This window comes from Myotis myotis, unplaced genomic scaffold, assembly GCF_014108235.1.
Source record: "Myotis myotis isolate mMyoMyo1 unplaced genomic scaffold, mMyoMyo1.p scaffold_m19_p_12, whole genome shotgun sequence".
NCBI classification, from domain to species: domain Eukaryota; kingdom Metazoa; phylum Chordata; class Mammalia; order Chiroptera; family Vespertilionidae; genus Myotis; species Myotis myotis.
In genome coordinates, this window is record NW_023416316.1 from 48,488,110 (window position 1) to 48,499,423 (window position 11,314).

The following is an 11,314-nucleotide window of genomic DNA, read 5'->3' on the forward strand; positions in this document are numbered from 1 at the left end:
ACGGAGGACCGAGCGCGCGGACTCGCTTCCCCTCCAGGGCCCGGCACCCGGACGCGGGTCCCACGCGGAGCAAGACAGAGCGCGGGCGGGGGGTCGGGAGGCCGCGCCGGCAGAACCCGGGCGGGGCGAGGCGAGGTCCCCAGGGCCGGAGGGGGGTCCTTACCGCCAGCCCCAGGGCCTGTAGCATCTCCCTCTGGTCTTTGTCCCCAGGTCCGATGTGCCTCCGGGCGAAGTCGTCGTGTCTGGGGAGGAGGCGCTCGAGAAGGCGCGAGGCCCCAGCCCCGCCGCGGTCCCCACCGCCGCTCCTGTTGTCACGGCTCTGCTGCACGCAACGCCGCCCCGCGCCTCCCGCCAGGCGGCGGCCGCCGGGGACCCCGCAGCCCAGACGCAGCCCCCAGGCCCTGGCGCACGTCTGCATGGTCGCAGCCACCGTCTCCAGCCCCCGACCGCAAGAGTCAGCGGCGCTCTCGGCCCGTCTTCTGGTCGCGGTCCCTCTGGTGGCGGCTGCCTCCGGTCTGGAGTCCCTTCCCAGAGGATGACCGGCGCGGCAGGAGGTGCGGACGCTCCCGGGCGATGAATGGGCGGCGCGCACAGCCCGGACACGCGCGCAAAGTTGTTGCTCCACTCCAGGCACCTGCTCCGCACACTTTAAGCGTCGCCCTGGGGGCGGGCGGTGGGAATGGGGCCGGCGAACGCTCGGCCAATGGGAGTGAACGGAGGGTAGGGGGCGGAGGCGGACCCCACCCCGCCCCTTCTCCCTGCCCCCTTTTCGGGCGCTGGCTCCCGGCATCCTCAGTCATTCCTGCTCCATCTCTGGGTGATGGCAGATGCTGAGGCACACAGCAAGTGGGGACGCCAGTCTGGGATCTCGCTCATGCGGGATCCGGGTGGACGGCCGCGGGCGAAGTGCCTAAGGGACTCAGCGGAGATGGAAGGTGATTCTGACCCGGAGGCCAGACACTTTGAGTTGGTTAGTTTCCATGCATGAATGTTGGAGTTCCTTGCCCTCTGTATCTCATGGAAACCAATGTGGGCAGATGAGAGTTCTCTTATAGTGTAGGATGGTGGGCCAGTTACTCAACCTCCACCTCTGAGCTTCAATTTTGTCATCTCACAGAGTTGAATGGAATTTAAAAATAGATTATACACATATATGTATATTCTGTGTATATATATTGTGCATGGGAAAATACAATATATATTAAGATGTACATTTTGCACTATCATCTTAGTTGGAAAAATATTTATACCTAGGTATTTTGTAAATCTAAGCTATCTCTTGAGGTTTTTATTAAAAGACAACTTTCAAACTTCCAATTGTCCTTCTAATATGAGGAAGAGAGTGGGACCAAAATCATCAGAACATTACTCGTACTTAGACTAGGGCAAAAGAGAACCTGACCTCTTGCTCCTCCTCTTCTCTAAGCTTACTCCTTTAATCATGCTCCGCATACTCTAGGTTCTGGAGCTGACTGGCACAGAGGCTAGGGGAGAGGCAGAAAAGTATAAAAGCTAGAACACTTGGCAATGTGTGTGTGAGGCAGGGTAGATGTTATTAATCTTCTGATAAAAAGATACACTTGTGTGAGCACTGGAAAATGGGATAAAAGCAGAAACCATTGTTTTTGTTTCTCTGGCAACAGCACACAGACGCATGGGTGGTAGCAGACAAGAAGTACTTCTTTACCAATCACTCACAATGGAAGAGCAGGGCCGCTGTTCTCACAATGGAAATCACCTATGGTTTTCCAGCCTAGGCGGCAGCAAGAATATTTTGCTGTCCTGGACTACAGACAGCTTCAGTGATTGACCTGAAAATAGGTCTGTCTACCCTGTATTGCTCTTCCAATCCTTTCAATGGCTTTATATGCACCTATTACTGGCATTTTAATCCTCCTGTGCTTGAAATACTTATGAGTGTTTTTATTTGTTTGTTTCCTAAATAATTTTTAACAGAGACCGTAACTAAGGCCAAAGGTGGCTTTAGAAAACTGACCCCCTTGCCGAAACCGGTTTGGCTCAGTGGATAGAGCATCGGCCTGCAGACTGAAAGGTCCCAGGTTCGATTCCGGTCAAGGGCATGTACCTGGGTTGCGGGCACATCCCCAGTAGGAGATGTGCAGGAGGCAGCTGATCGATGTTTCTCTCTCATCGATGTTTCTAACTCTCTATCTCTCTCCCTTCTTCTCTGTAAAAAATCAATAAAATATATTTTAAAAAAAAAAAGAAAAGAAAACTGACCCTCAAAGATAGGAATCTAGGACTAGCTATCTGGCTTGGTTCTGTTTTAAGTCAATGATAATATTATCACTAGTCGAAAATGAGATCATGATAGTCGTGGGCATGAAATGGAAGCAATCACTTAAATTATCAGTGGAGAATAAAGTGCCTATTGAAGACATGTCTCTGCTAGCTTAGACTCTCTGGTAGAAATGGTTTCTAGAAGGACCACTGAGAGAGCTAGTAGCTTCTGAACGCCCTGGAGAGTTTACAGAATAAAATGACAGCTCAGAGAACTAGAGAGCTTCAATACTCTAAAAGAATTTCTTAACTTCTGTAGCTACAGAAAGTATTTACATATTAGACTCAATGTTTGATCCTGCAGATTGCCAAATTATCACAGGAGTTGAATTCACAGTCTTCTTCGGTCTTATATGTGAAAGTTTGGGATTAATTTAAAACCCAAAGACTTGGAATAGGGACATTTTGGTAGTTTTCATTGAATTTGATTATCTTGAACCCCCAAATCCCAGAGTCCTCCTTGCTTGCTGAAGCAGTCTCTCTGCCCCTCTCTGAGATACTAGCCATCCCTTGCTTGAAGATCCTATAATGGCTTCACTAAAGCATCAATCTTGCAAAGGTGTGCCAGTGATTCTTTACCTCTATGTCCACAACCAGAATCAGATCTCCCTATACCCTAGGAAGTTGGATAAGACATCTGACACCAGAGGAGAAGTGTATATAGGGAAAGAATTACAAGATACTGCTCATGTATATTGACACTAGAGGGTTTCTGTGTAGGACTGGGTTCTAGAACAAGGAAGAAGGAATATAATATTGAGATTATTGATATATTATAGCACCAGAGATTCTAAATTCAGTGTATTAGCTCAATCAGCCAGGAGTGGCCCTAAGGATTTTCTCAGTTGATTGACTAAAACCAGACTCAACAATGGCCTTCATTAAATTAGATATTAGTTTAAGATACTAGAAATTTCTTGATATAATAGAGAAGAAAGGATCCAAAGGTTTTGTGAGATAGAGATGTTGGAATGGATTGATCACGTGCAACATACTCTTCAACCCTCTCAGTTTATCTCTCAGAAGGGCAGAGAGGACAGTCACTTCACCCAAACATCGAGAAATCTCTTGGTAAGAGGAGCAGCAGTGTTCCTGTACTTCTATGCTGGCACCTGTGAGATGATGGTGGAAGATGCCACTTGTTGAAATGGGCTCCCTCATTTCAATGTGGTAGAGGCCAGTGGCAGCACTTTAACACAGAGAAAAGTGGACAAGCTTGCTGTAATGGACAGCAGAGTCAGAGAGGTAATAATCAGGCTTGATCCACAGGGATCTTTGGTACTCACTAATTAATGAGCAGCCTATGATAATTTTAGTTAATCTGGTGAACCAAAATTTGATGTCACCCAAATGGAGAGAGACCCAATCTCTCAAGCAGTTATCTTACCTTACCTGGTTCATAGACCCAGAGCCTCTCAGATAAAGGGAACCTGAAGAAGGAATCCTTGAGCCCTGGCCAGGTGGCTCAGTTAGTTGGAGCATTGTCAGGTACACCAAAGGGTTCCTGGGTCACTTCCAGGTCAGGGAACATGCCTAGGTTCAATCCCTGGTCGGGGTGCATACAGGAGACAGAAGGCAACAGATTGATGTTTCTCTCTCTCTCAAAAAAATAAAATAAATGAAATAAAATAAAAACATATCCTTGGGTGGGGATTAAAAAAAAAACCCTTGAGAAAAGATCTTATGATCCTGCTATAAATATACATACATATAAGATATCTATGCCATTACCAAGTATGATGGTTAATTTTGTGTATCAATTTGGATGGGCCATAGCATCCAGATATGTGGTCAACCATTCTGGATGTTTCTATGAGAATGTTTTGGTTGAGATTAACATTGAAATCAGGGAACTTTAAGTAAAGTAGATTGCTCTCCATAAAGTGGATGGGCCTCATCCAATCAGTTGAAGACCTGAATTGAACAAAAGACTGATCTCCCCTGAGTAAGAAGGAATTTTTTATTGTTGTTAATACTCACCTAAGAATATTTTTTCCATTGATTTTCCCCCCATTGATATTTAGAGAGAGTGGACGGGAGGGGGAGAGACAGAGAGAGAGAAACATTGATGTGAAAGAGACACATCGATTGGTTGCCTCAGGATCGAGCTTGCAACCAAGGTATGAGCCCTTGACTGGAATCTAACCCAGGACTCTTCAGTCCATGGGCTGACACTCTATCCACTGAGCCAAACTGGCTAAGGCAAGAGGGAATTCTGTAGCAGACAGCCTTTGGACTCAAACTGCAACACTGGCTCTTCTCTAGGTCTCCAGTTTGCTACCTGCTAGTGCAGATTTCAGACTTTCCAGCCCCTATACATTAGCCAATTCTTTAAAATCTATAGATAAATGATAGATAAAATCTTATATATAATCGATACATATAAATATCAATATTTATATACTAGTATATTGATTCTATTTATCTAGAGAACCCTCACTAATACACCAAGCAAATGAAAATACCCAGACTTTTTCTATTAAATCTCCTAGAAAAAGTAGACAATATGTAAGAAGAGATGGCCAATGAAAACAGAGATGGTCCTGGTTGAGTAGCTCAGTTGGTTTTCGTGTAGAAATAAAAAGGAATACACTGCTGAGGTTTGATGGGCTAAGAGAGAAGCACCTGAAAAAATGCCTTGAAGTATTTCTTGCCTTCTCCTCCACTGAATTATACTTTGTTATCAAATCCACAGGAATACAAAACAAAATAAATGCAGAGCACCATTTTTGACATGCCCAGCACAGAGCTTAGCACACAATCAACGCTGAGTAAAAATTCTTCAAACACTATGGAAGCTTAGACCTACAAATATTATGTTTGGATCCATGTTCAGGATTTGCTCTTACAACTAAATGACACCCAGATTTAACTTCTAATATCTTGTTTCATAGGAAACCAGCAGGGACTATTTGTATTCCTTTAAGGACTCACTGCCTTCTTAAGATAGAATTAAGAAGCCCTAGCTAATTGGCTCAGTGGATAGAGCATCGGCCACAGACTGAAGAGTCCTGGGTTTGATTCTGGTCAAGGGCATGTACCTCAGTTGCAGGCTCGATCCCCAATCCTGGTCGAGGCATATTCGGGAGGCAACCCATCAATGTGTCTCTCTCACATCGGTGTTTCTCTCTCTCTGTCCCTCTCCTTCCCTTCCATTCTCTCTAAGAATCAATGGAAAAATACCCTAGGGTGAGGGCTAACAACAACAAAAAGATAGGATTAAGTAATTTATGGATCCTAGATTCTCAGTAAGAGAACCAAGCAATCCTGGCTCTCAGGAAATGCTCTGTTTTCTGAGAGAAGTGGAATTGTCTAGGGACTTAGATGCAAGCTTGGTACCTGAATTTTCTTTCTGATTTTTGTGTGTGTTTTTTTTTAAATTCAGAGAGGAAAGGAGAGGGAGAGAGAAATAGAAACATCAATGATGAGAATCATTGATTGGCTGCCTCTTGCACGCCCCCTACTGGGGATCGAGCCCACAACTGGGCATGTGCCCTCGACTGGAATAGAACCTGGGACCCTTCAGTCCACAGGCTGATGCTCTATCCACTGAGCCAAACCAGCTAGGGCTTTCTGGACTTTTGAAGGGTGAGGAAATAGACAATCCACTTACCTCTCAGCTGGGGCCCTGCAAGTGTCTGGTTAGAGTCCCTGGATTTACCAAAGAGCAAATTTATGAAGTAGATGCATGTTTCCATTGATTACAATTGAAGAAGGAAGGAGGATTCAGAAAAATGGTTTGTGGCAGTGGATGGTAGAGAAAACACATTGGAAGAGGTTCATCCTTCTAGTCTTTCTCATTGACCAGCACAGCAGTGTGAAAGGACAGACGGCAAAAGACTGACTGATACAAAGCCCAGAAGATCAATAATTCACTGTTAAGAACAGGCAATGTGCACACAGCATTGGCTTCTAGACCTGGGCTGTTCGTGTACATGTAATGATATTTCAATGCAGAGATGGCCACCTACTCACTGTAACCTCTTGGCTCTGAATGACCTTGTTCAGATTGTAAATAAAAAATAGAGGGGCCCTAGCCGGTTTGGCTCAGTGGATAGAGCATCGGCCTGCGGACTGAGGGGTCCCAGGTTCGATTCCGGTCAAGGGCATGTACCTTGGTTGCGGGCACATCCCCAGTAGGGAATGTGCAGGAGGCAGCTGATCGATGTTTCTCTCTCATCAGTGTTTCTAAATCTATATCCCTCTCCCTTCCTCTCTGTTAAAAATCAATAAAATATATATTTAAAAAAAAATAGAGGGGTTTTTTGTTCTTGTTGTTCTGTTTCTTCTTTTTGACATTAATTTTTGTAAATAAAACTTTTTTTAAAAAATGCAATGTGCCGAAACCGGTTTGGCTCAGTGGATAGAGCGTCGGCCTGCGGACTGAAGGGTCCCAGGTTCGATTCCGGTCAAGGGCATGTACCTGGGTTGCGGGCACATCCCCAGTGGGGGATGTGCAGGAGGCGGCTGATCGATGTTTCTCTCTCATCGATGTTTCTGACTCTCTCTCTCTCTCCCTTCCTCTCTGTAAAAAATCAATAAAATATATTTTTTAAAAAATGCAATGTGTTTTATAATGGAAACAAAATCACATAGAAGACACCAGTGCTCTGGACAAGCAAAGGAGCCAGCTCAAGCAAATAATCATTTGCTGTGAGAGGGGATCAGCAACTCAGCTCTCTGACCACAACCCCGGTGACTGATTCCTGGCTCTGCCATTTACTGAAATTGTATGTTGTAGCAGATCCTAAGCTTGCTCCAACTCTATTCCTCAGTAAAATACAATCATTGTGAGTTATGAATAAATGAAAGGTTCATTTCCCTTCTTTTCCTCTTCTTGAACTGCCCAAGTATTCATCTTTACAAACCTAAATATTTACAGAGATTGCTATTTTTATTGTTTGCACCACAATTTCCTAACTTTGGTAAATCAACATGATGCAATAGGAACAAGACGTGTTTGGTCATATACTGGGCAGAAATCTTGTCATACATGCCCACAGGATCAGAAATGGCAAAAGCCATATCTTTCAAAAGACCTGAGAATATGATAAATTCAGAGTAATGTCAGGTACAGGATAATGGATGTCAAGGAGGCATTGGTAGGATATTTGGGTACTTTAGTCACCCTGTCCCAAGCCCTAATACATGTCTTCATTATTAAATGCCATGAATGGGCACCCTCGGAACTGATTTGATGCTGAGTCTCTTAAAGAACTATACAAGATATGAAGTCTCCCCAAACTACTCCTGCAAGATCCAGATGGGGAAGGCCGCTTAAGCCATGGCCTGAGCACCAATCCCAGGGGACTGAACCACCAGGAATGAGCCAGCACCAGCGCACCCTTTCATAAGGAGGAAACCCACTGGTTTCACCCCTGAATGGAAAGTTAAAAGAACTCCGGCCCTAGTAGTTTGGCTCAGTGGGTAGAGCATCAGCCCTCCAGACTGAAGGGTCTTGGGTTTGATTCCGGTCAAGGGCACCTACTTCAGTTGCAGGCTTGATCCCAGGCCGTTGGGGCGCATGGGGGAGGCAACCAATCCGTGTGTCTCTCTCACATCAATGTTTCTCTGTCTCTCCCTCTCCCTTCCACTCTCTCTGAAAATCGAACCTGGGACCTTTCAGTTCGCAGACCGACGCTCTATCCACTGAGCTGAACCGGCTAGGGCCAGAGAGTGGTCTTAATGGTGTGAATAAAAAGAAAGCAGGAAGGCAGTGATTTTTTTCTGGATGAATTGTGACACCCCTCTTAGAATTACACAAGCCAGAACATTATTTGGGAACATGATCTTTAAGAATAAGAATGCAGACAATAGTGTGGTGATGGCCTGGGGCAGGGGGAGGGTGTGGGCTAGAAGAGACCTATGGGGAAAAAAGGGGGACATCTGTAATACTTTAATAAAGTTTTTTTAAAGAATAAGAAGCCCTAACTAGTTTGGCTCAGTGGATAGAGCGTCGGCCTGCGGACTGAAGGGTCCCAGGTTTGATTCTGGTCAAGAGCATGTACCTTGGTTGTCGGCACATCCCCAATAGGGGGTGTGCAGGAGGCAGCTGATCGATGTTTCTCTCTCATCGATGTTTCTAACTCTCTATTCCTCTCCCATCCTCTCTGTAAAAAAATCAATAAAATATATATTTTTAAAAAAGAATAAGAAAAGGCCTGGCTAGTGTTGCTCAGTGGTTAAGCGTTGACCTATGAACAAGGAGGTCATGGTTGATTCCAGATTAGGCCACACGCCCAGGTTGTGGACTTGATCCTCAGTAGGAGGCATGCAGCCTATCGATGAAGCTTCTCTCTCATGGATGTTTCTTTTCTTTTTTAAAAATATTTTTTTATTGATTTCAGAGAGGAAAGGGAGAGGGGAGAGACAGATAGAAACATCAATGATGAAGGAGAATCATTGATTGGCTGCCTCCTGCACACCCCTTACTGGGGATCGAAGCCTGAGAACCATTTATTTCCAGGGGGAAGCAGCTCTCTGGGAAGGGATTTAACCAAACAGATCTGTCCACACGTTGAGAGTCACCCTTATTTGAGGAGAAAAAGCAAAGTCCCTAAAGGAAGCAAGTAAGTCTTAAGAAAGAGGGAGGAGCACAGGATGGCCTAGAGTCCTGGCAACTGAAGGCTGAGACTCTGAGAGAGGAAGAGATGTCAGGCACGGCTGTGGGCACTATACCCAGATTCTCCAAAGAGGTCAGGGGAAAGGGAAACAGGAAAAATTCATTGAAGTTTGCACTGAGGAGACCCCTATGACCTGTGAGAGAGCAATTGCCCCAGGTCTAAAGCCTGTCAGGTAGTGCTGGAGCTGAGAAAGTGAGCAGGTTCTAGTCCTCTGCTTGAGATGCCTGGGGATGAAATGAGGGAAGAAAATCCTGTGGTGATTGAGAGAACAACGACAGATAGTTTTCAAAACGGGCAGACCCTGACCCTCATGGCATTGGGTGGTTCATTCATGTGGTTCACCTCTTCTGAGGTCCTGTCATGTGGTGTCCTGGATGGTGTTGGCCACGGTGTTGTAATCCGGCACTCCCTGGTCAGAGTTTTACACCAACAGGTATCAGAGTCAATTCCAAAGTTCACTTGGTGGCTAGCTTGTGCAAAGAGCAAACAGACCATGGGTGTTTGTCCGCCCCCCCACCCCCGCCCCTGCCCCCTAAATCCCATTATCTCTAAAAAAAATGACCTCTGGAAGAACACCTCCTCTACCATTTTGGAAAAGAAGTATATTAGAGACACTGCCTCAGAGAATGCACAGCTCTTCCTTATGTCTGGGGAAGTTGGAGTCCAGACAAATACAGTCCTTGCAAAAAAGAAGACAACAACAGTAAAACAAAAAGGAAAAAGGCTGAGTAGAGTGGAGATGAAAGCACGACACACAAGATGAAAACAGCCAACTTTGTCAGACTGGCCCTGACTGGTGGTGGTGGTGTCTCTGAGGAGGGGATCACAGAGCCTGTGAGAGGGGAAGGATCATGAGGCTAATTCACAGTTCAGGGGGTGGCATAAGGGTGGGATCTGGGGGTGTGGGGTTCAGCTGTTAGCAACAGCCACTGTGGGGTGGGTAGAAGATCTTTCCCCACCAGAAGCCAGAGCTTGGCTTCAGGCAGTTTTGTGGGTTGTTGTTTTTTTTAAGTTGTAGTAGGCAGAGGTTCCAGCAAGCAATAACTCCAAAGAAAGGTCTAGTCACTTGAATTGGAGGATAAATTCCAAAACTATAAGAACCTAGAGACACTGAGGTAAGAGAACATCCACTTAGAACTTAAAATAACTTGGTGGCAGAGTCAATAAATGATACAGGATGCCCATTACTAAAAATCCAGGCAAAATCTCAGTTATTGGAACCAGGAATAGGATCCAAGTGGTCACCACCCACACCTACCCCAGGCTAAGCAGGAAAACTAAGCTCCTAAATATTTACCCTGCTTAAATACCAGATTAGTGGATTACTCTTAGAGTCTGAGATAAATTAAGGTCTGCAGCAAGGGAGGAAGTGAAAGGGATTTGGGGCCAGAACCAGGTCAGTCATTGCCAAAACTATGTGTACAGCTCAGCCTTGGGCACTGACTGCTGAAGTGTTTTCCAACACCACCAAGTGATTGTAGGAGTTCAGAACGAGTCACCCTAAGACAGCGGTTCTCAACCTGTGGGTCGCGACCCCTTTGGGGATTGAACAACCCTTTCACGGGGATCGCCTAAGACCATCGGAAAACACATATATAATTACATATTGTTTTTGTGATTAGTCACTATGCTTTAATTATGTTCAATTTGTAACAATGAAATTGGTGGTCACTACAACATGAGGAACTGTATTAAAGGGTTGCAGCATTAGGAAGATTGAGAACCACTGGCCTAGATGCTCTTCTACCTCCATGTGACCTATCAAAACTCTGCCATCCTATAATGTACATCTATTACTTGATATTCTGAAAATACATCTGTATTCTCTTTTTTAAGTTGAAACAAAGAGCAGCAATTGTTACCCATCCACAGTGCCTTATTCTACCCCTTCCTATCTGTGTACCTGTGGGCAGGTTACTTACTCTCTTTAAGACTGAATATCTTCACCTGAAAATGAGATTTTTAATAACCACTTAACATAAATTAAAAATAAATAACAATACATTTTAATAAGTGACATACTGTATGTAAAACACCTTGCGGGGGTCCTAGCATATAGTAAGCTTTGTTTTTTTCTTTTTTAAAATATGGAATGCTTGCCCTGGCTGGTGTGCTCATTGGTTAGACTGTTGCAGGGTCAACCCCCAGCCCCAGTCAGGCACAACCAATCTATGTGTCTCTCTCACATCAATGTTTCTCTCCCTTCTACTCTCTCTAAAAATCAATGGGGAAAAAATATCCTTGGGTGAGGATTAACAATACATACATACATACATACATACATACATACATATATACAGAATGCTTCACAAATTTGTGTGCCATCTTTGCACAGGGATCATGCTAATTTCTGTATCGGTCCAATTTTAGTATACTAGTATGTGCTGCCA

The 11,314-nt window shown here is 44.9% G+C and overlaps 1 protein-coding gene and 1 pseudogene across 2 annotated transcripts in view; both read right to left on the bottom strand.

The window, feature by feature from the left end:
• Positions 1 to 1,007, bottom strand: part of GLDC (glycine decarboxylase) — a 78,453-nt gene extending 77,446 nt beyond the window's left edge. The window contains exon 1 of one of the 2 annotated variants that reach the window (XM_036331117.1): positions 164 to 1,007. In XM_036331117.1, coding sequence (XP_036187010.1) covers positions 164 to 790 — 627 coding nt within the window. In that variant the 5' untranslated portion in view covers positions 791 to 1,007. The remainder of the gene's footprint in view (positions 1 to 163) is intronic. The other variant, XM_036331116.1, reaches the window with a different exon arrangement.
• Positions 1,008 to 11,214: 10,207 nt separating this feature from the next.
• On the bottom strand, positions 11,215 to 11,314 carry LOC118667764 (annotated as a pseudogene).